The following is a 25,831-nucleotide window of genomic DNA, read 5'->3' as shown; positions in this document are numbered from 1 at the left end:
GAGGACCTTTTGTTTGTAGTAAGTATGATAAGGTTTTTTTCTCCCTGGCTGTGACGCTCTGCGCTGCGATTGGACAGCGCTACAGCCAGGAGAGAAGGAGACGGCCACAGGGAAAGACTGCGTCTCCTCCCCGTTGCTCCGATGCTCAGTATTAGCATACTGAGCGCGAAATTTGCGGGGGGCCATAATGGGGCGTAGGAGCGCTATTTTAAAAAAACAGGCAGGATGGCAGCATCAGCGGGGGGTACCCCTCAGGTACAGATATTTCTCTAACTTACTACAAACCAATGAAAGGTCCTCTTTAATGAATAATACAAATCTCGGCTTCGAGACACCTAGTAACCTTGAAAATTAAATCCACTAAACAGAGACTAAATGTTGGAGATGGAGATCTTTAACATTTCATCTCTAAGAAGAGTTAACCTTCTGTGTGTTGCAAATTCTTACCATTGATATTGATCACATCTTGCTATCTGAGCACTAACTAGAATAGATCTATAACAATAGTTATTACTGGCAACTTTCTCCTGGATTTATTGAAAGTTTGGCTAGATGATGTCATGAATGTGGACATCCTGTACATAATATCTAAGTCGGCTTTACTTGGAAGCAAGCTTCATTTTCTAAAAGAAACACACTAAAAGAGTTGAGCCATGAGGACAACCCTCCTCAGAAGACTGGTGATTAGCTGACCTCCACATGTCTGGTTGTTGAAACTAGTGGCAATGAACAGATATAACATAGCCAATCATGTCAAACAAATGGTTGCCCTGTAACGTATGGTTGTGCAGAGTCATCGAGAATGACCAGTTGTTCTTACCAGCACTTACTATGACTAATAGATGAAGATGCCATCTACAGCAGTTATCCTGAAGTGAAAAGCCCTTTAGCAAACCTTTACAAACTAAACCAGTCTTTTCCCTGTAACTGATTCCTTAAAGGGATTTACCCATGAAAAATATTCTGCAGTTTTCAAACCAGCAAATGGATCTGAACGTTTTTGTAATTGCAAGTAATTAAAAATTTTGTATTGTCACTAAGTTATTCAATAAAATTTATCTGTATAGCGCCACCTGCGGTTTGTTCTTTTTGTTATTTCTTTGTCCACTTTCCTGAGGTGGACGCACATGCTCAGTTCCATCCTTCAACTGCTTTTGAGATGTGACAGGGCGAGAGCTGCAGCAGAAGACATGCCCCTGAGCTGCTAGCTTGATAGAAATCTAGCAGGGCAATTGGACTAATGACTATGAGGTACAGGGCTGGTTCTAGCTTTGTTAGAAAGAGATTGTCATGTTCTATATGAAGACTGACTTTTAATTTCTACATTAAAGGGGTTGTCAGAGTTATTTTTTTGTTCTATGTTCCTAACTAAGCAAATGTAAGCTTTCCAATTAACTCACCTTATCTCCAGGGGCTGGTTTCTCAGATTTCACTGAGGGTCACATGACCTGTGATGTCAGCTTCTCTCCCTGCTCTGATAAAGGTTGTTTACAAGCCTGTAAACGAGACGTCAGTGTGCTGGCCACGCCCCCCCTTCACTGCCGTCTACTCTCTGCTAGGATTCTTAACCCCTTCAGCTGCACAGCTCTGCAGGCAGTGAGGCGACAATGCTGGGCACTGGAGCTGACATACTAGAGAGAGCATTGCACAAGAAGGTAGGGGGAAGATCCTATGTGTATTAGCAGTGTCATTATACAAGTGGGACTTGTAGTTCTACACTTACAAGTTGCTGTTGATTCTCCCAGCACTCAGGGCACTCCCTTAGCAGTGTCATTATACAGCTGGGACTTGTAGTCCTACACATACAACATGCTGCAGAGTCTCCCAGCAGGCAGACATGTCACTCAGGGCAGCTCTTGTATTCACTTCCTTAGCAGAGCAGGGGGCATTGTTTTTATTGCATGTAAACAAAGGTCCAGAAAAGAACCAGGAAAATTAGGATATATATATATATATATATATATATATATATATATATATATATATATAGTACAGACCAAAAGTTTGGACACACCTTCTCATTCAAAGAGTTTTCTTTATTTTCATGACTATGAAGGCATCAAAACTATGAATTAACACATGTGGAATTATATACATAACAAACAAGTGTGAAACAACTGAAAATATGTCATATTCTAGGTTCTTCAAAGTAGCCACCTTTTGCTTTGATTACTGCTTTGCACACTTTTGGCATTCTCTTGATGAGCTTCAAGAGGTAGTCCCCTGAAATGGTCTTCCAACAGTCTTGAAGGAGTTCCCAGAGATGCTTAGCACTTGTTGGCCCTTTTGCCTTCACTCTGCGGTCCAGCTCACCCCAAACCATCTCGATTGGGTTCAGGTCCGGTGACTGTGGAGGCCAGGTCATCTGGCGCAGCACCCCATCACTCTCCTTCATGGTCAAATAGCCCTTACTTTCAAAGTTTTCCCAATTTTTCGGCTGACTGACTGACCTTCATTTCTTAAAGTAATGATGGCCACTCGTTTTTCTTTACTTAGCTGCTTTTTTCTTGCCATAATACAAATTCTAACAGTCTATTCAGTAGGACTATCAGCTGTGTATCCACCTGACTTCTCCACAACGCAACTGATGGTCCCAACCCCATTTATAAGGCAAGAAATCCTGCTTATTAAACCTGACAGGGCACACCTGTGAAGTGAAAACCATTTCAGGGGACTACCTCTTGAAGCTCATCAAGAGAATGCTAAGAGTGTGCAAAGCAGTAATCAAAGCAAAAGGTGGCTACTTTGAAGAACCTAGAATATGACATATTTTCAGCTGTTTCACACTTGTTTGTTATGTATATAATTCCACATGTGTTAATTCATAGTTTTGATGCCTTCAGTGTGAATCTACAATTTTCATAGTCCTGAAAATAAAAACTCTTTGAATGAGAAGGTGTGTCCAAACTTTTGGTCTGTACTGTATATATGTATATATTTATTTATTTATTTTTTGCATAAAACTTGCTTAGCTCAGTTTTATATCAGATTTTCAGTGCTATATTATTTTTTTTCATAACTCGGACAACCCCTTTAATCATAGGATAACCCCTTTAATATAATCTTACTTGTCTGCAAGATGGTTTTTGCCTGTAACCGTATAGTAAACCGTCAATGTGTAAATTACAGTCCAGAGGCGCTCTGCATGTCTCAGTGATTACATTATTGTGTGTCACATGCTGAATCCTGTTAATGTGATCAAAGTGCACCTGCGCTGCTAAGGGCCCACCTCCAAGGGCAGCCAAAATCACAAGCCAGCCAGCAAGTCAGCCAAATGGATTTGTTTCAAAACGGGAGCAGGAGCATGAAGAATGCCGCTACTAACCTCAGTCTGCTGAACAGAGACAATTTAAAAGCCTTACACCTCATAAAGGAACTCAAAGTATAGAAAATACAAAAAATAATAAAACTAAATCCAACAAATCCTCTCCTTTTATGTAATTTATGCTCTGGATTCAATCTCATTACTCTGAGAACTGTCATCCCGTGGTAGGTAACCAGGTGCAACCAGATGCTCTTCCAAACTGCCATGCAGAGCGAGACCCAACACTTAATAAAGCTCCACCTCAACCGTTCTCAGTTTACTTTCAACAGTTTTGTATTTCTTTTTAAGGACCGCAAACATAACTGAAAATTACCATAAATTAAATTAATTATGGAGAAACATTTCTTTTCCAGGTGCTATAATAGTAAGTGTCAGACATTAAAGAAAAAAATGAAAAAAGGTTGTAAGTGCAATGGCTAGCGGGTTCCTGGGATCTGTCCAGCCCTTTCAAAATCAATCAATCAAAAGCAGCTACTTCAACACTGGAGGTCATAAAACTGCGGGATAAATATTAGGGAAATATTAGGCTATAAGAAGTTAGGGTAGTAGCCCAATTTTGTCACCTATTTGTTTCACTATGGCAATCTACTGTATTTAGTTGCAATAGCCATTAGGAAGGTTCTATATTGGTTGTCACTTCTGAATAAGCTCCTCTGTGTTTGATGGTAAATGCACCACTTAACTGAACATCTTGACAAACTGACAGTCAAACATCAGTTTCTGAGAGCTCCAACGTTCATATAACTATTAGGGATGATAAATATAATACAGGTGGCTCTACCAGCAAATAGCCAAAGAACTAGGTGCACTCTCCAATGGCGACACCCCCGCCAGTGATGGTAGCAAAAGATTAATTATATAAAAAGGAGGGCACTCTCATATCTGGTGTTTTATCTGATAAACGTATTAATTTATTCAGAAACAAAACAAAATAAATTGTTTGTGGGTCAAGAATAAGAATAGGGATAAATATGATATTTGTATAACTTATCGGTTTTTATAAAAGTTTTTAAATATCACGTTTATTATAATCAGTTTTTTAATAAATTAATGCGTTTATCAGATAAAACACCAACTATTAGGGATGAGCAAATCGACAGTCGATTCACAGAAAACTTAGTTTCAATACTCTGGTTCGGTTCCATGAGCCGAAGTTATTGCTTTGCGAAGTCTCGCGAGACTTTGGGTAATAACTTCATACATGAATTTGTACTGTAAAAGACCATTTTCCGAACTCGGGTTCGGTTCCAAGTGGTACCTTGGAACCGAACCAGAGTTCGGGAAATGGTTTTTCACAGTACAAATAAATTTATGAAGTTATTACCCAAAGTCTCGCGACACTTCACGAAGCAATAACTTCAGCTCATCGGAGCCAATACATTCTGCTCCTGCTCTGTACAGTATTCGAACAAAATTTTATGCTCATCTCTAATAACTATGTTGTGCCATTCACCTATTATTCCTACTAAAAGGTCATGAATGAATTGCCAGAAGTTGGCAATAAAGGTCCATGTGGGTGTTACCAGTTGGGAGCGGGGGTCCCTGCACAGCCTGTCACTGGCATCACTGACTGTATAATGTATGATTGTGCAGGGACTCATCCCCATCTGGTAACACCCAGATGGAACCTCATTACAATCTGCTGGCAATTCATTCACAGCCTTCTAGCCGGAATAATAGAGAAATGGGGACTGCAAATAGTTAGTCAGGAGAGCTGATAATAACGTATGGCCAAGTTTACATTTTGGGTGGAAGGCTTCTAACATTTGTATCAAAATCTCAATTCATAGGTGGATTTGAAAAAGGAGTCTATTCTTTTATAAAAGGCAAGACGACTAGGCAAGCAGTGCAGGTGGAGGGAGAAGCAGAAGTCGATCAGCTTCCTTTTACACTGATGATGGTTCACAAATGGGATTAGGCTGATTAGCAATTAGAATCCTGCATTATGTCAAATTACATGTATGCAGTCAGTTTCGGTGTTAACGTTGCCTCATTGAAAACAAGCACAGCTGTTCTCGAGATATGCCAGCAGCTTCACGTTCAGCTGTGTGAGCGATGGCTGTGTCTTATATTCCGTAAATCCTCATCTGGCACACTAGATGCATCTAAGCAATGCATTACCCCAATCCAACAGTATAGAAGTGAAATTATGCCTACTCATCTATCTCGTAACAAAGGAAAAAAAATAAAACAACAAACTGATAAATCCCCATCCACTGATTACAAACCCTGTATCTCATTATCTGCGATCATAGGCCCGACAGACTAATGATGATCTATGCTTTTCATTTTTTATAGCAAACCCTCATGAGTGTTAGATATTTAAGTCGTGATAGGCTTGAAAGGGAAGAAATGCAATACAACAGTCTAGCACGTACCATGCCTGCTGAATTGTGGCTGGATTAGACACTTTTACGGATCATGGACCCTCGATTAGAAACTATCAACCTTTACTAAATACCAAGAGAGTCAAGACTAATGTAGACATGGTGTTAAGATCTACTAAAGCAAGTGGTGGGAAGACATAGAAAACTAAATAGCTCATGTTGGCCAGGAAAATTGTTCAGGAGATGGAAATACCTTTACTGTGAAACAGTTAAAATCAAAGCAAATCTTTGCAATTTCCTCAAGAAATGCATTAAATCATAAGCCTGTAAAACTGAGCGCCCACTTGAAGACCACAAACCAAAGGAACATGTTATACCTATACAAAATAAACTTCTAGAATCCTTGATTAGTCAAAATCAACTTTTTGCAATGGAAAGTGACAGCACGTCAATTTTTTCTAGGCACCCTCGCCAACATGAATCATCCCAGGCAAGGTAGCATTATTATCTGTGATGAGGCTTTTTTACGAGCATCATTGAAATTTACATCTTTTTTACACAATTACAGGCTGCAAGTAGACTGCCAAAGAATCTGAGGCAGGAAGTGTGAAAAATACTCATTTATTTCCTTCCTTATGCAAGTCTATTTTGCATAATGAAATTTTTAGCATACTAAACGTGATTCTTTGGGAGATGAGAATAGATCCACTAATGCTGTCAGCTCACCTTTATCTTAGACATAAGAGCATCGATGGACGACTCCAGGTCCTTCACCTGCTTGTTCATCTCTGCCTTCCCTTCCTTCAGAGCACTGACAACTTCATTGAATTTGATAAGCCTAGATTTCAGAGTTCGCACCTTTTTCATGCCATCAATTCTTTAAAAGAAAAATACAATTATATTTTAAAGGCATAGAGTATGTTACAAGAGCATGTACAGGTCCTTCTCAAAAAATTAGCATATTGTGATAAAGTTTATTATTTTCTGTAATGTACTGATAAACATTAGACTTTCATATATTTTAGATTCATTACACACCAACTGAAGTAGTTCAAGCCTTTTATTGTTTTAATATTGATGATTTTGGCATACAGCTCATGAAAACCCAAATTTCCTATCTCAAAAAATTAGCATATTTCATCCGACCAATAAAAGAAAAGTGTTTTTAATACAAAAAAAGTCAACCTTCAAATAATTATGTTCAGTTATGCACTCAATACTTGGTGGGGAATCCTTTTGCAGAAATGACTGCTTCAATGCGGCGTGGCATGGAGGCAATCAGCCTGTGGCACTGCTGAGGTGTTATGGAGGCCCAGGATGCTTCGATAGCAGCCTTAAGCTCATCCAGAGTGTTGGGTCTTGCGTCTCTCAACTTTCTCTTCCCAATATCCCACAGATTCTCTATGGGGTTCAGGTCAGGAGAGTTGGCAGGCCAATTGAGCACAGTAATACCATGGTCAGTAAACCATTTACCAGTGGTTTTGGCACTGTGAGCAGGTGCCAGGTCGTGCTGAAAAATGAAATCTTCATCTCCATAAAGCTTTTCAGCAGATGGAAGCATGAAGTGCTCCAAAATCTCCTGATAGCTAGCTGCATTGACCCTGCCCTTGATAAAACACAGTGGACCAACACCAGCAGCTGACATGGCACCCCAGACCATCACTGACTGTGGGTACTTGACACTGGACTTCAGGCATTTTGGCATTTCCCTCTCCCCAGTCTTCCTCCAGACTCTGGCACCTTGATTTCCGAATGACATGCAAAATTTGCTTTCATCCGAAAAAAGTACTTTGGACCACTGAGCAACAGTCCAGTGCTGCCTCTCTGTAGCCCAGGTCAGGCGCTTCTGCCGCTGTTTCTGGGGAATGCGGCACCTGTAGCCCATTTTCTGCACGCCTGTACACGGTGGCTCTGGATGTTTCTACTCCAGACTCAGTCCACTGCTTCCGCAGGTCCCCCAAGGTCTGGAATCGGTCCTTCTCCACAATCTTCCTCAGGGTCCGGTCACCTCTTCTCGTTGTGCAGCGTTTTCTGCCACACTTTTTCCTTCCCACAGACTTCCCACTGAGGTGCCTTGATACAGAACTCTGGGAACAGCCTATTCGTTAAGAAATTTCTTTCTGTGTCTTACCCTCTTGCTTGAGGGTGTCAATGATGGCCTTCTGGACAGCAGTCAGGTCGGCAGTCTTACCCATGATTGCGGTTTTGAGTAATGAACCAGGCTGGGAGTTTTTAAAAGCCTCAGGAATCTTTTGCAGGTGTTTAGAGTTAATTAGTTGATTCAGATGATTAGGTTAATAGCTCGTTTAGAGAACCTTTTCATGATATGCTAATTTTTTGAGATAGGAATTTTGGGTTTTCATGAGCTGCATGCCAAAATCATCAATATTAAAACAATAAAAGGCTTGAACTACTTCAGTTGGTGTGTAATGAATCTAAAATATATGAAAGTCTAATGTTTATCAGTACATTACAGAAAATAATGAACTTTATCACAATATGCTAATTTTTTGAGAAGGACCTGTATATGCCCAAGCACACACTGTATCTAAGTAAATATTTCCACCTCTCGATAGCTATACCTATATGCCATAACATTTTAATTACCCGTAGGACTTTCTCATGGCACCAAAACAGCTCAGACCTTCAAAAGCATGGATCCCACAAGATCTCTGAAGGTGCCCTGTCTGGCACAAACATATTAGAAGCAGATCCTGTAAGTTGTAAGTTGGGGCCTCCATGGAACAGTATTGTTTTCCCAGCACATCACACAGATGATTGATCAGACTGAGATATGATGAAATTGGAGGCCAAGTCAACAGCTCAAACTCTTTGTCATGTACCTCAAAACCATTCCTTAACAATTTCTGAAGGAGGCTACTTTTATTAGGGAATACAGTTGTCATGAAAGAGTAACTGGTCTCCAACAATGTTTAGTTAAAGGACATATCTAAATGTAGCATCCCCATGAATGGGAGGATCCAAGGTTCACAGCAGAATATGTAAAGATGATCACACAGCCTTTGTTGGATTTTCCCACATGCACTCACCCATTTATAATTTATAGGATGTAAAAGAGAAGGTGATTCACCAAATCAGGACAGCTTCTTACACAGCTCATTGGTCCAGTCTGAAGCTCATGTGCCCAATGCAGGCACTTTCAGATATGGAAAGAGGTTAGAATGGGCACTCTGCAGCTACAAAGTTCCATATGCAGCAAGCTGCAATGCCATGTTTAACTAATGTGTTTGTACTAAAAAGCGGTCTAAAAAAGTGGTGCAAATTGGTACAATGTTGTGTATCTAGGTTTTCTATACTTTTCTTTCAACATATTCGACAAGGGTGCAGGGCTTAGTAGAAAAGGGCAGGGATTCGTGGGAAAAGGGCAGCGCCCAAGATGCGGCATTTTGGACCAAAATTGCATCCCAATTCTGGCATAAAAATCTGTCTCAAAGTAAGCCAACCAATAGTTGGTATACAGTCAGAGAGAAAAGTGTCTATCCCTGCACCAGGTTCATCGTCATCCACTTTGATAATCCTGGTGCGGGTCTAAACAGCCTAAATTTATTCCATCTTTAGGATTAGTAAATCTGGGCCTACTCTGAAACATTCCTATCATGGTATCATTCGGTAGTTTAACAATCTGTGCCACAATATTTTTTCTGAGGGATCAGACAAAACAGGCTAGCCTTTATTTCCTACAAACATCAATGCAAAATTTTAAATATCCAGCAGGAAATCAGCTCCCATTGATCTGTTTCCCACCCACATCTCCCCTGGCTCACTCTCCGCGTTCAACAGAGTCACAGAACAAGTAGTCTCCAGGGTCCTCTCTTATTCTCGTCCTACCACATGCACTAGTGACACTATTCTTCACACCTCCTCCAGTTTCTCTCCCAGGCTGTGCCCACTCATCTAAGCAAAATCTTCAATCTCTCTCTTCTGCTATCTTCCCCTCTTCTTTCAAACATGGTCATAACCCCATTATTAAAAAAATAAATAAATATACATTCTCTTGACTTGTTTCTAATCTGCCCTTCACATCTAAACTCCTGGAGCGACTGGTCTACTCTCAATTCATCCACTATCTCTTTGCTAACTCCTTGATCTGTTACAATCTGGTTTTCACATCCTACATTCTAGAAAAACTGCCCTCACCAAAATAACCAATGACCTCCGGAGAACTAAATTCAACTGTGACTACTCTTCACTAATTCTTCTTGATCTCTCTGCAGCATTTCACATTGTATTACCACCATCTACTCCTCACCACACCATGATCCAATCTATCAACCTTATGGACTCCGTTCTCTCTTGGTTTTCTTCTCTCTCTCGCTGCTCTTTCAGTGTGTCATTTGCTAGATCTACCTCCCCTCCTCTTCTTCTTCTTGGGGTTCCTCAGGGTTCCATTTTAGATCCACTCCTCTTTTCTCTCTACACAGCCCCTACTGGACAGACTATCAGCAGGTTTGGACTCCAGTAGCACCTATATGCTGACGATACCCAACTATATAGTTACAGAATACCAGTGACTGTCCGCTGTCTCTAACATCATGTCCTCTCTTTAGAGCCTGGCACCTCTTCATTACTTCGATGGATTCACAGCAAGCACAAAGTGTTATTAACATGGGGATAACTGGCCATTGGCAAATCTACGTTTGGATTAAACATGCCATGTGGACTACATTGCTAAGTATCGGTGAGTGCCGTGATTGATCTTATGTTGGGACTTTATAATAATTACTTTTATTGCACTGAGCACCACTGTGAATCGGCCTGTGGAAGTCTCAGGATGGGGGTTCAGAACTGGTAACAAGGTAGTGGCAGCATTGCTCTGACTTTGGACTATTGGCAGCTTTGAAATAACACGGAAAACAGATTAATATAAAATACTGAAAGGATGACAAATGTCTAGCACTTCCTTATCATGGTTAATTTTAGGAATCACAATAGACGTAATGCAGACAGAAATGTATCCGGTGGCTGCTCCGCAAAAGGAATGACATCTGTGCCAATAAAAGTAGTTGTTAAAATGTAAAAACAAGATGATGGCAGCGTTGGGTTTATCTCGTTTCCAAAAGGAAACATATCATTCAATCTGCCAACTGATTGGGATGAATTGCTCAATCTACAAGTCCGTAATGGGCGTCTCATTACACATAGGTATTGAACACCTGTTGAGGATAACAGTTCTACGTGTCTGAAAATCAATCCGTGATTGTGAGTACAGACTAACAGTAAAAAGGAAGAACACAAACTAGGAATTGTGTGATCGGTGAAGGAGAAAATGGATTTGATTATGTATGCAGTCTTCATTCTTACCGTGGTTTGTGCTTCTTTCTGCAGAGCCACATCCGAATGGTCTTTTGCATTTTAATGCAGGCAGAGGCCCGATATTTAATTTTATTTTTCACTTCAAAAGAAAAAACAGAAAAGTAGTTATTTGCAATAAGTATATTATAATTGAATTCATAAGTACATGTTACAGTAAAGACCATTTGTAAAGAGGTGATCCCACTGCAAACATATCAACTATCCAGAAAACAGGTGATAAATGTATGACTGGTTGGATTCCGACCACTGGGACCCACCGATCACTAGAACAAGGGACTTGAGTGCTCTACAGAGGTATTGGAATGGAGCAGTCAACGTGCATGCACCCTACTGCTCCATTCAAAGTTGATCAAACTGAGAGATAGCAGATTACAGCATACTACTATCTCTGTCTGTCCCATAGACATTGAGGCTGGGTGGATGTTTGAGGATCTTTCAAATTCCTCCCAAAAGGGGGCTCGGGATCCCTGTTCTAGTACTCATGGGGATCCCAGTGATAATACATTTATCCTGTGGATAGGTGATAATTTTTTGATGTGAGGTAACACCTTCTACGTAGGTTAAACCTATAAACAAACTGATAGTGTATTGCATAAGTATATGTCAGATTTTAATATATAAATGCATTTTCCATATTAAAGTGACAATAAACATTGAAAAAATACACAAACATTTAAAAAAAAATTCTTGCAGTTTCTCCCTTAAACAGGTTATCCAAGACCATCAGAGGCCGACCCTAGGTGGTACTAACTGCTCCCAGACGTTGAGTTTGGTTTCAGTTCTGAAATTAACATCAGTGGTGGTGATGTGTGGGTGGAGCTGTTACGTGACCACTGCAGCCAATCACAGGCTGCAGCAGTGACCTGCTCTCAATGACAACTGGTCACATGACGCAAGGGGAGCAGATCACCGCTGCGGCCTGTGATTGGCTGTAGCAGTGACGTGCCCCCACATTGATGGATGAAGATTCAACTGCTGCAGGGAGAGGATGAGCCGTTTCAGCAAATCTAGAATAAATAAATCTTTCCACATTGACAAACAATACATAGCTTTTTTTTTTATTTAACCCTGATAAAATGCTGAACACATGTACTGGAGTCCTTGAACTACAGGTGTTTATTCACACAGGGAGATCCATACAGAACGCACTAAATACAGTCCACAGATTTTAATTTAACCCTGAAAAAATGCTGAACACGTACTGGAGTCCTTGAACTACAGGTGTTTATTCACACAGGGAGATCCATACAGAACACACTAAATATAGTCCACAGATATACGCATTAAGTGCTGTGCTGTATGGGTGTGTGTACATTAACAGCTATAATATCAGCGCTGGGACAGAACAGAAAATAAATGGAAATTAAAACCATTCAGCACTTTCAAAGCGGAATAAAATAACAGCTTTTATTAGTTCTCAGGAATCCATAATAAAAAATAAAAAAAAAAGCGGAGGCGCAGAATTGACTTTTTCTGTGCAGAACATTTGCGTGGAAATGTTCTTATTTCAGTCGTTGCTTTACAAGTTCTCCTCCAGTATAACCAAATGATTACTTTGGAATCTTCGAGATCTAAAAATGACTTAATGAGGCAAAAATAACACAAGCACATAGGAAACCATGGCCAGCACAGACAGTCTGGAGAACATAAAGGACAATGCCAGCAGCTCCGTTCTTTTGCAGCTGTAAGGGAAGAGCACCAAGGTGCTTCCAATTCCTGCATATCAATACACCGCAAAGGCCCAAGGCACGCTAATCATATTTAGTGGTTGGCTAAGGTTTTCGTGACTGCTGGCTGCAGAAGTACAGGAGGATTTTAGCATGGAAAATGCAGATGACAAGAGCATTCCCAATATTAAGTAATATTCAGTTCAGAATAATGAAACTGTATTCTGCTAAATATGTGAGGCACATGTATCATCTTCCAGCCTGGCACCCATCCTACGACTGGGTAACTACAGGGAGTGGGGAGGTTGCAGCTGGGTCCAAATAGGTCCCTCTTCCCTGTATGTCTTTGTTTTTACCAGTACTATGCCCAATGACTATAATGGGGGTCTTCATAAGCTTTCCTTCAGGCAGTCGGGTATTTTACCAGTGCAGCATGCTGTGCAATTTTATTTGGCTTTTTATAGCCTAAAAATAATGCGGGTAAGGCTACTTTCACACCTGCAGATACTTATCCAAGTAATTCAGAGATTGTTTTCTCGTGACACATTGTACTTCATGATAGTCATAAATTTGAGTCAATATATTTCACCTTTATTTATAAAAGTAATATCAGAAAGTATTACTTTACTGAGAGAGTAGTGGATGCATGGAATAGCCTTCCTGCAGAAGTGGCAGCTGCAAATACAGTGAAGGAGTTTAAGCATGCATGGGATAGGCATAAGGCCATCCTTCATATAAGATAGGGTCAGGGGCTATTAATAGTATTCAGTATATTGGGCAGACTAGATCGGCCAAATGGTTCTTATCTGCCGACACATTCTATGAAAAAATCCCAAATTTACCAAAAATGTTGAAAAATTTGAAATTTTCTAAATTTTTATTTCTTTGCTTTTAAAACAGAAAGTGATACCTCATAAAATATTTATTATTAACATTTCCCATATGTCTACTTTACATTGGCATTATTTTGGAAATGTCATTTTTTTAGGATGTAAATTTTAGAAGGAATTCTTAAAATTAAGAAAATTACCAAAACCCACTTTTTAAGGACCAGTTCAGGTCTGAAGTCACTTTGTGGGGCTTACATAGGGGATACCCCTATAAATGACCCTATTGTAGAAACTACACCCCTCAAGTTACTTAAAAATGATTTTACAGACTTTGTTAATCCTTTAGGCGTTCCACAAGAATTAAAGATTAAAGTGAAAATGGAGATCAAATTTTTAAATTTCACTTTTTGGGCAGATTTTCCATTTTTTTCTTTAACACATCGAAGGTTAACAGCCAAACAAAACTCGATATTTATTACCCTGATTGTGCGGTTTACAGAAACACCCCACATGTGGTCGTAAACTGATGTAAGGGAGCATGGCAGGGAGCAGAAGAAAAGGAGCGCTGCATGGTTTTTGGAAGGCAGATTTTGCTGAACTGGTTTTTAGATGCCATGTCCCATTTGAAGCCCCCCGGATGCACCCAGTAGAAACTCCCAAAAAGTGACCCCATTTTGGAAACTAGGGGATTAAGGTGCCAGTTTTATTGGTACTATTTTTGGGTACATATGATTTTTTGATAATTCATCATAACACTTTATGGGGCAAGGTGACCAAAAAACTGGTTGTTTTAGCACAGTTTTTTTTATTATTTTTTTTTTACAGCGTTCATCTCAGTGGTTAGGTCATGTAACATTTTTATAGAGCAGATTGATACGGATGTGGCGATAGCTAATATGTATACTTTTTTTTATTTAAGTTTTACACAACAATAGCATTTTTGAAACCAAAAAATTATGTTTCAATGTGTCCATGTTTTTATTTTTTGAGCGATTTTCTTATGTAGGGGCTTATTTTTTGCGGAATGAGGTGACAGTTTTATTGGTACCATTTTGTGGGACATACGCCTTTTTGATTACTTGGTGTTGCACTTTCTGTGATGTAAGGTGACAATAATGGCTTTTTTTTCTTTTACACCGTTTTTATTTTTATTACGGTGTTCACCCGAGGGGTTAGGTCATGATATTGTTATAGAGCTGGTTGTTACGGACGCGGCGATACCTAATATGTATTTTATTTTATTTTTTTCACTTAAACACTTTAATAATAGCATTTTTGAAAAAAAAAATAATTAATGTATCCATGGTCTGGGAGCTATAGTTTTTTTTATTTTTTGAGCAATTTTCTTATGTAGGGAATCATTTTATAAAAAAAATTCTATTTTTAACTTTTTTTATTCCTTACTTTTTTTTTTTTTTACACTTTTCGTCCCCCATAAGGTCATACAAGACCTCTGGGGGACATTTAACTTTTTAACATTTTCCACTATTGATTTCTCCTGTAACTGGGGCTAACATAGTAGCCCCAGTTACTGGGGAAATACACCCCCCAGAGAGGCTTTACAGCACTATACAGCGCTGTACAGCCTCAGAGCAGAGCTGATTGAGGTCTGTGAAAGACCCGACAGCTCATGCACTCTGCAGCCCTGGCGGTCACCAAGTTTTTGAACATCAAAATGGTGGATTATTAATCCCTGTATGATACAGGGATTAATAATCCACCATTTTAATTTTCAAACACTCTGTGTGCTGGGCTGGGCACCTGTGAAGAGAAGGATTAATAATCCACCATTTTGATGTTCAAACACACGGTGGGCTGGGCTGGGTATGTGTGAGGAGAAGGATCAATAGTAATCCACCATTTTGATGTTCAAACACTTGGTCTGCTGGGCTGGGAATGTGTGAGGTGCAGTGATGGCCAGTTCGCCGGCGAACACATGCGGGCTGCCATCTTAACTCAAGTCCGGCGATGCACAGGTAGCCCTTACCTGTGCCTGTCCCACAAGCCGGTCTGAAAGAAATGCGGTCACCGGGAACAGGCAACAGCCCGATGAAGACCTCCGGCGGCTGTTTTTGGAGAAGGATCAATAGTGATCCACCATTTTGATGTTTCAAACACATGGTGGGCTGGGCATGTGTGAGGAGAAGGATCAATAGTAATCCACTATTTTGATGTTTCAAACACACGGTGTGCTGGGCATGTGTGAGGAGAAGGATCAATAGTAATCCACCATTTTGATAGGGGGGGGGGGGGGGTCATTGATAAATAGAGGAAAGGGGCCCCAAGTTCAGGAAACAGTACCAGGCCTATGATGCACATAATCCGCCCCTGCCGACAAGTGATGATGCGGGCACAGGTCTGCATTAGAATGGAAGCTTGCAGGAACTATCTTCCTGCCATGACATACTAATATGGTACAGTGTGGGAAGGCGTAAAAAATACCTACTGTAACCAATACACTATATATCCTAGATAAATACGCCTGTTCTCTACATACTGTCATTTTCATGCAGTATGTGCCACTAGAAGAGTTGGTCATTCAACTGTAAAACCTTTACAGTTGTCTTCTGCATCCAAAATCTGCTATAATTGTCAGAATTATTTTAATTAACCTTTTCAGATGTCCTCCTGATTGCAGTGTAAAAGCCACGGCCATACAGTACTACACTAATCTGACCGAGAGAAAATCACACCCATTAGTGGGAAGAATGGGTTACCTTCTTTTTTACCATTTAAATAGAGAGAGACTGGATGAGCTGGTATTTCTTGGGGGTCATGAGGGACCAGGAAGTAGAGGCTAGCAGGGAATCTGTGTGTTGGAATGGCAGGGGCGGAAGTCCTTTCCAAACTTTTTCCCGCTAGAGAACTCCTTTAAATAACATGATCTTAAAGAGTAACTAAAATTTTTGCGTCGATCGGCAGGGGTTCTAGCTCCGAAACCCCCTCCGATCGTTAGAACGAGGGTCAGAAGCACTCAGCCGAGCGCAGCTTCTCCTCTCTGCTGAGCGCGAGACTGTAGACAAACTCAATAGATTTTCTGCCGATCAACACTTCTGATATGTCCCTATGACATATCAAAAATTGGAAAAAAGGTACTCTTTAAAGAGGTTGAGAAAAGTTAATAGGTCTGCTTAAACTGTGTCGCAACATTGCACTACATACAATAAAATAAAATATTTTCACACAGAGGGAGATTTATCATTCCCATAAGCCAAGAAACTGGCATAAAAAAAAGTCTAGCATAAAAAACTGGGGTTTTGACCTTTTAATTGGCATTTGCACTACATTGTGAGGCAAATGCCGTCTCCACATTGCCCTCGCCACTTTCTTAAAAATGGGAGTGGTGTAGGCAGGGCCATCGGCCCCAGCAGATACATCATTTATGCCAGTTTTCTGCCATATATGATGACTGAAACCTACACCAGCTATGAGTTGGAATAGATTTAATCCTAGTCATAAGGCGTGTATAGACCGGCATAGAAAATGTGTGTCTTAATAAATCTCCGCCATGAACTCCATATGTCATATTTTTTATTTTAAAAAATGCGGATTGGATGCAGACTGCAAATAAGGTCATGAGCATAGGGCCTAACAACAGACATCACATATTGTAATTCTAGCCTAGTATGCCGCTTTAATAAGGTAAAAAGTTTTCTGTGTGGCTACTACAGTGCGCACTTATACATTATGTACTGGCATGAGTAGAAGCACAAAGGGCACCGCTCAAGACTTTACACAATCTAGTAAGGATTAGGAAATAAAATACTGTTTCAACATTTCCATGACTCTGAATACAAATGGAAAAAGTTAACCTTATGAATGCACATTTTATGCCTCACCAAACAATAATCCACTTACATTTTATGACGGAAAGTGCACACCACTGGACCTTCTTCCAGCGGCTGCAGATAAGCCAGTGATTGACACGCTTTATCAGTTCGGCTAAATGATCTGGATCAGACTTCATGATCTGATCAAATTCGGCAAACTAAAATAAAAATAAAAAGGCACAGAAAACTCTCAGTACAAGGAAAGAATAAAAGAGGAGCGTTAATGAAGATGATAATTTCCCATCATATTTATCGATTTGTAGTTCGTTCTGTATGCATTTCTGGACACTGTGAATAAGAGAAAAAAAAAAACTGCTCTGGTCATCCCAGCTGCCTTTGGCCAGAAGCGGGATTACGTGTTTACACTCTGCACATCACTGCTTCAAGCCAATGAGTACCTCAGCAGTCATGTGCCATGCCTGCAACAGTGATATATAGGGAGTCAGAGTGTTACACTTCCAGCAAAGTGGGGATGGAGATGAACAAGGCCAACCAGAGAACATTAAAGTTTTTTTTTGTTTTGTTTTTTTTAACTGCATACAATGTGACTGGCCATTCCCCTTTTTCAGGCCCCTGACAACCCTTTTAATGATGTAATAAGCTGTAATTACCTAAAACAGCAATGTCATATACATACATTTACCATATTCCATTCTGTCCCTTATAAAATGTGGCAGGCTTCGAAGTGGCCGAAGTATGGCTAAAACTGCACCAACATACAAATCAGTGCAGTTCCCAAATGTATTGCAATTACAAGCAGTTAATGGCCAAGCGGTTCACATGTGGTCATTAAAGAGTCACTATACTTTCACACAATTTTATTGAATGGTTTAACTAGCAAATTTCTAAATCGCTTAATTTAAAAAAAATCTGCCTGAATCCACCTGAAAAAAACTGTAAAGGCATATCCACTAGGGGTCTCACTTCCACCTTAGTTTGAGTCCACTGCCTATTGTCAGACAAGAGCCATCCCTGGAAACAGACACAGAAGATGGCTGAGAGGAAGTGGGGCGTTGTCAGACCTAGTTGAGATTGTAAGTCTGATAAAAACAACTCCTTCTGAACAACACAGGAGCCTCCTGCCTTTCTCTAAGTGTGACTTATCCCCCTTTATCTGTTCTGTGAGCTCCCTAGAAGAAAACTAACATAGTCGGACGTAAAGGAAAGGACGTCACAGCAGTACAGTGCCGGTATAAGCCCCCTGCTTCTCAGTGAAATGCATCTAGCTGTGCAGCCGATACAGGGAATACTGGCTGAATATAACATCAGGAATCCCCAAAAATAACAATTTCTTCACAGTTATGGTTGTACAAAGAAGCACAGCCATTATGCAAACTTGGTACGCTTTAATAGTCAAAATAATGTTAATTTGAGACCCAATCCAACCCACATGATGACGGGGTTTCAGCTGCATTGTGGGTCCTAATCATACTAAAGCTACGTTCCTTGGCTGTTGGCTAGCTTGTTACCTGCAGATGTTTTTACTGATTAGTAATTGAATACCGCCTCACAAATAAACAAGGGTGTAACCCGAACCCACTACTGCAGAATATCCTACTTGCAGTAACCAGAACTTGTAAAATGTCTTCCTTCCTTTCAACACTAAAGCACTCGTATTTTGCAAGTTACACTATATGTAGAGCTACTGTGCATTTTGCATATTTGTTAGTTGTTATATTTTTCTGACTATAGAACTAAGGTTGGAAAACCTTTACTATAGCAAATAAAAATAAAAATATATATAACACTCCTTTTGCGTGTAAAAAATCCACTCTCACTGGTATGTAAAGTGGCTTGGTGTGTCAATGTATAGAAGATCTCAATGCACCTTCATAAAGAGTGATGATGTTCCATACACATCAACAAGCACACTGATATTCAAGGGTAAAAGGAAAGAAAGGTTAATAATATGAGCTGAATAATACATCATATGATTGCAAGTCTCACCCTGTTATCATTCTATTCAGACAGTAGACACTTACCTTGCCAGGCCTGAAAAACACCTTAGTTAATCCAAATTTGTAATCATTTTCATTTAAGCCCAAGGCTTTAAACAGAGCCTGTAACATAAAAGAAGCACATTAATAGGCTTGAATTTATAACCCTTAAAATAGTCTTCAAAGCGAACAATACATTATTAAAACATGAGCAGTTTTAGCAGATGATTTTACACAGCATGAAAAGAATTATTCTTACAATTAAAATGGCTCTGCCATAAGAGATATACCTTGCAGAAAAGTCTGGGGTCTAGACGAGACATCTTCTCTGGCATATACTTCTTGTACATGTTATAGAGTTCATGGAACGAGGCCCGGGATGGGAAGCCCCCCTGCATAAGGTCCAGGACAGATACCATTCCTGGGGGGAAAAATACACATTTATTTCATAAACTTGAGTTTGTATTAGAAGCAATCTGCAAAATAGAAAAAAATTCAATCGATGAAAAAAACAAAGTTAAAAGCCACTTCCCAGGTAACAGTAATATCCATAAATGTACATTTTGATGGATTCACTTTCAAAACTATGAGAGCACATTGGTGCAATTCCTAACAGATCTGCTAATATAGGAGGCAGCCACGAGATGAGCTCCAATATGATGCACTGGTAGCAGGTCAAGTATGTGCCGAGCGGTGGCTAGAATGGTTACATCTGGCCACAACCAGCAGGGGGCAGCTCTCAAAAAACAAATAGAAATAAAGGTTTGGAACAAAATATACTATATTACAAAGTTGGTAGATTCTTCATGACCTGACCACTTATGGGCCCATTGGAGATGTGAGAATCCCTGTGGCTGTACTGACATTATGGATCTGTACCAAATCCATGCACTTCACAACCGGCCACAGAGTAGCTCTCAAAGGGAACTAAAGGTTTGGGACAAATATATTACAAAGTTGATTTATTTTCTGTGGCATGACCACTTCTGGTCCCTGTGACATCATGGGTATGTACTGGTTCCATAGGTAGTTACACAAAGGCTATTTGTTACCTCCTGTATAGTAGGCGGATTGTCTCTATCCTTTCATGAAACGGTAAACAGGCATGCCCATTACAATGCCAAGTTGCTACAGCCTGGCAGTTATATACCAGTTGTTGTGTATTGCACCCACTTCGATAAACTATTATTTCCATAATTTGTATTACTTTGGGCTTATATCACATTTTCATCATAGGTTTTGCTCCAGTCAAACCACAACATATATTGTAGTGACTTCCATCTTTATTATGTACTGTGTGCCCTGATGTTAAACTTGCCACCTTACCATGTGACCCACTTTTCAGCCCTGTTGTAGTTTTGTTTTATTTTATTGCGTTTAATAAACATTATTATATTTTTGGGACTTGTTGGCTATACAGACTCAGTTTGATGATAGAACATGTGTGTTTATGGAGTCTAGTCGACCATTTTGCATGCACAATAAATATGCACCAATAATTCTTACTACTGACATATATTTGTTGTATTACTTTCTAGGCGCATTTACCGGTTTGTCGATATTGGATACTTACGGCCCACTGTAAAAAGAAGATCCTGACAACCCATTTGTGCAGACCTCTACACTAGCATCTAGTAGCAAAGTTATATTTCAGATACGGGATACGTTATTGCTTAACTGCAAACAGATAGCTCAACAGTCTGTTTGCAATGGACTTAAAGGGGTTTTCCAGAACTACAAAAAGATGGCTACTTTCTCCCAAAACAGTACCACACCTGTCCACAGGTTGCGTGTGGTATTACAGCTCAGCACCATTCACTTCAAAAGGAGCCGAGTTGCAATACCACACACAACCTGTGGACGGCTGTGGTGCTGTTTTTGGCGACAAAGCAGCCATCTTTTTGTAGTCCTGGAAAACCCCTTTAAGTCCAACGCAAACATACTGTTCATTGAAGAACAAAGGATATGTTTTTTCCACAAAGTCAATAAGACTAGAACACAGCACATTCTGCTACAGATAGTCCCAGAGAGCAACGTCACACACTGCACAAGTTGCCAATGCTTCAGGTTGTCTCATATTTAATTGCTGGCTGAAAGTGAAGCAAGCTGCTTCTCCATCTGACAGGGTTGGGTTTTGGCAGTCTAACAGGTGCTTAGGTGAACTGCATGACAGGGAACGCGTTAAGACAGTCACTCCGACACTGACGTCTAAATGTTCCTGGTGTAAGCTCCTGGTTTGACAAAAAGAATCAGCTTATCATATTAGTTAGCCACAATTATATATACCAGAGAAGCACTTCCAAAATTCTACTTTACTGAACAAGTTAGAAAAATCTCATGTAGAAATTGTTCTGTGCGCACTATCATGTGGCCTACATCTCATAGGAACTGATGCATGATCAATAAGTCAAATGCCCTGCTGACAATGATGAGTGCAGCCGCAGCAGGTTTCCTTGCCTTGCTTACATATGCTTTTTGAAAAGTTAAGATGTCAAAGATGTCACAGAAATTTCTTTGGTACAAGCAAAAGCCATCTACCCTGAGACATGAAATCTATGTGGATTTTTTCGCTTCGTCACATAAGGACAATTACGGTTAGACTATAAGCAGGTGTCTGCATGTCCGTGTATGGCAGAGGCCTCAAACCTGCGGCTCTCGAACAGTATGTGGCTTACAGCACAATTTATTATTTACTTTACACATATAGCCAACATATTCTGCAGCGCTTTACTTTACATTATTGTACAAGCAACTACAGACCAGTGTCCAATCTTCCCATCATTTCTAAACTCCTGGAGTGTCTGGTCTACTCTCCCCTCATCTACTATCTCTGTTCCCTCTCTCATTGATCCCTTACAATCTGGTTTCCACACCCTACATTTGACAGAATCTGCCCTCACCAAAGTGACAAATGACTTCCTGACAGCAAAATGCAATGGTGACTACTCTGCAGCTTTCGACACCGTAGACCACCATCTCCTACTCACCATTCTCCTATCTATCGGCCTAAAGGACACTGCTGTCTCTCTGACCGCTCTTTCAGTGTATCATTCGCTGGCTCCACCACTTCTCCTCTCCCTCTTGCTGTTGGGGTTCCTCAGGGTTCAGTCTTTGGTCCTCTCCTCTTCTCTCTCTACACAGCCCCAATTGGACAGACCATCAGCAGATTTGGTTTCCAGTACCATCTCTACACTGATGACACACAACAATATCGGCTGGTGACTGGCTCATGCAGTTTTATATCTACTCCCCTATTTTCTAGACAGTAGGGGGATGAGCAATGGCATACTGATCGCTCCTCCCCAAGATGCAAAGGAAATCGCTGTCTCCTCCGCTAGCTAGCACTGATTGCAGGGAGGGAACACTTCCCTCTTGACAATCGCTTGCTCAATCGGCCTGTGTAATACAGGCATAGATGACTTTTCACACCACTGATTAACAACCATTGTCATAAGATGTAGGCAGCAATGTATTATTATACACAGATACGGCGCCAGGAGAGGCATTTACTTTTCTCAATCTTGTTCCCAATAATGATTTTTGTGGCCCAATATTCGCAGAACATAAAAGATAAACAGTAGTTTCAAGGTTTATCTCCTTCATTCACACGGGGTCCATTGTTACGATCACCATTGTTCCCATCATCACTACTTTCCCTTCTTAGACGAGCTTTTAACGAACCTCGTAAACATGTCAAACAAAACCGTGAAGAGAAGTTGTACATTTTGTAGCTTTTCCTGGCATGGGCCCAGATACTAAGACTAAAAGCAGCAATAAAAAGGTAAAATACCTGTACCAAGTACAATTCAGACTTCAAATGAAAAGGTACATTACATGCTGAGGTTTTGGGATTAGGGGTGGTCCCCTTGATCAAACTAGCAAGAAGAAATCAGAACAACATATCACCGAAAAATTTCCTTTTAATTAAAGCGCCTCGGAGAGTCTAATTAGTGAAGGTGATCGGAACACCTAAAGAATACTCCCCGCAAGCTTAAAATTGTGAAAATCAACAGAAATGACTTTGCTATGAAGCTGAAATTCAAATGCAGGTGAACGGTAAGGAAATAAATTGCTTGGTGCCCGAGTATTATTCCTTTTGATGTCATCCCTCATCTGCAGCTTAACTAAAGTGAAACAAATCCTGTAGAGGGAATGCGACAGTGAGCCACGATGCAGTCTGCGGACAGCGACTGCAATGCCAAGCAGCTTTCCTCAGGAAAAGGTATTATTTCATTCCGCAGCGCGTAGGAGAGAATGTTAACCATGAATCAATTTACTCAGAGAGGGACGCCCTGAAATTAATCACATCCCGTACATTGCCAACTTTCACAGCTAAATCTAAGGCATCAAAGGGCTTAAAGTTGCCATTGGAGAAGATAAAAGAAAATCAGAACTAAAATGATGTAAAATATACAAATAATATGGATAGATGACAGTTAACAGTTTAAGGCTACTTTCACATTCTGCAATTGAGATCTGTCATAGGGTGTCAATAGAGGAGGAAAACGCTTCCGCTTTGTCCCCATTCATGGTCAATGGGGACAAAACTGAACTGAAGGGAACGGAGTGCCCCAGAATGCATTCTGTTACGTTTCATTGCGTTCCCATGACGCACACAAAAGCGATGCAAGCAGCGTTTTTCAGTGCGTCCTGGTTTGAGGTGCAAGACGGATCCGCCATGACTGATATTATTGAAGGAGACTGCCCTGTTTCTCAATGACAAAAGAAGAAAAAAAGGAAAAAAGAAGGAGATTAGAGAACCTTTGCACAAAAGGTATCCCACTCACAGGGCGCCAACGGTGATGGGACTATTTCTCAATTATTGGAAAGAAAAAACACAGAAAGTATAAACAACCACAATAGGGGAGGCTGCTAAAAAGTAGCTTTAGCACCAGGCTAAACGCTTAGATCATCACAGGAAAAAATACGTGTAAGATTTTCGGTCTATAATAGTCTTGACCTTCTTAATTAATTTAAAGTTACACAAGAAAGCGCCTCATCCTCACAAACATTAATAATAAAAAAATCTGTAAAATGTCGCAAATTTGCATTATAAAAAGCATCAAAACTGTGAGCATTCCTACTCACTTCACTGAGGGGCTGTCAAACCGGCATGCATTTGCCTAAGACAGTACCCCCCCGGCCAAGGTCACTTAAAGAAATCACGCCAATTTTTGAATGGACATGCAATGTGAAACTATTTGATTCTTACTCACTTCACTGGGGGAATGTCAAACAGGTATGGTATTACAATACCTGAGACAATATCCCCCAGCCAGGTTCGTTTATGATATATCAGAGGTCGAAGTCCGCACACATCCAGACCAGGCTCATCTTCATTTTCTTTATTCAATAGGGCTCGACGCGTTTCGGGGTGTACATAAAAAAAAAAACTTCCTCAGGAGCAAAAGATTAAACAATGGGCGGCTTCTTCTCCCTGGCTGTAGCGCGGTCCAAACACAGCGGAGAGCGACACAGCCAGGGAGAAGGTGAGCTTTTTTTCTTCTCCCTGGCTATGACACTCCCCGCTGCGATTGGACCGCGCTACAGCCAGGGAGAAGGAGACGTTGAGAAACAGGGCAGTCTCCTCCTCCCTGTACCAATACTATTCATTAGCATACCAAGCGTCAGAAGTGAACAGGGGCACAGCGGGCGAACAGAGTGGCGCTATTACATCCCTGCACGATGCCCTACATATCCGGCTAGTTATTTCATAAAGTCTGGACCCATGAAAGGTCCTCTTTAATTATACATATCGATGGGCACTCGATACTGCATTTACATGCAGCAATCATTGTGCTATATGGGAACAAACGATTGTTACTAGGATTGTTCTTTCCCCTACCATGTTCATTTGTGAGCAGAAAATCCAGACAAAGATTTTTAGTACTGCATAAAAGATGTGATCATTCATCGAATGAACATTTGCTTGTTTGTCGGGTGATGGGTGGCACATTTATACGGGGCACTGATTTGGAACAAGTGTTATATATTCCCGTCATTGAGGCTACTTTGACACTAGCGGCACGGACCTCCGACAGGCTGTTCCGTCAGTGAACAGCCTGTCGGATCCGTCCTGCCGCTAGTGACCGTGTGTCTCTGGACTGCCGTTCCGTCCCCAAGTTCCGGCAAGGCACGGCAAGAGGCTGCCGGAATAAATGTCGGACATGTCATAGTTTTATTCCGGCAGCCTCTCGTCGCGCGCTGCTTTGCCTCGCCGGAACTCCGCCCCATCCCCATTATAGTCAATGGGGACGGAGCGGCAGGACGGATCTGACAGGCTGTTCACCCAACGGAACAGCCTGCCGGAGGTCCGTGTCACTAGTGTGACAGTAGCCTGACACTGTTATCTCTTTCATCATCTGAATAGATTTACAAAAGCTCGCTTTATGCTCCTCTCCGTTCCCATAGGATAAAATGACTTTGCCTACTGCTAGATTATGGTCTTGTATTATGTATGGTACAGCTCGTTCATAGGCGCCATATGTTTTCTATGCATCTGCATTTATGTATGCATTTTACTTCTGGCTATTGTGCTGTTCTTGTAGGTTCTAAAAATAAAATCATAAGATAATAGAGAA

At 40.7% G+C, this 25,831-nt stretch overlaps 1 protein-coding gene across 5 annotated transcripts in view; it reads right to left on the bottom strand.

The window, feature by feature from the left end:
- MYO6 (myosin VI) overlaps positions 1 to 25,831 on the bottom strand; it is a 254,132-nt gene that overhangs the window by 59,124 nt on the left and 169,177 nt on the right. For all 5 annotated transcript variants that reach the window (XM_044290290.1, XM_044290291.1, XM_044290292.1 and 2 more), the window contains exons 21-25: positions 19,541 to 19,671; positions 19,296 to 19,373; positions 17,342 to 17,471; positions 10,975 to 11,065; positions 6,379 to 6,529 (exon numbers count right to left, since the gene is read on the bottom strand). In XM_044290290.1, the coding sequence (XP_044146225.1) occupies positions 6,379 to 6,529; positions 10,975 to 11,065; positions 17,342 to 17,471; positions 19,296 to 19,373; positions 19,541 to 19,671 (581 nt within the window). The remainder of the gene's footprint in view (positions 1 to 6,378; positions 6,530 to 10,974; positions 11,066 to 17,341; positions 17,472 to 19,295; positions 19,374 to 19,540; positions 19,672 to 25,831) is intronic.

The sequence above is a fragment of the Bufo gargarizans genome, chromosome 4 (genome assembly GCF_014858855.1).
Source record: "Bufo gargarizans isolate SCDJY-AF-19 chromosome 4, ASM1485885v1, whole genome shotgun sequence".
NCBI lineage: Eukaryota > Metazoa > Chordata > Amphibia > Anura > Bufonidae > Bufo > Bufo gargarizans.
The sequence above is the reverse complement of the archived record's forward strand: the minus strand, read 5'-3'. Positions and strand labels throughout refer to the sequence as shown.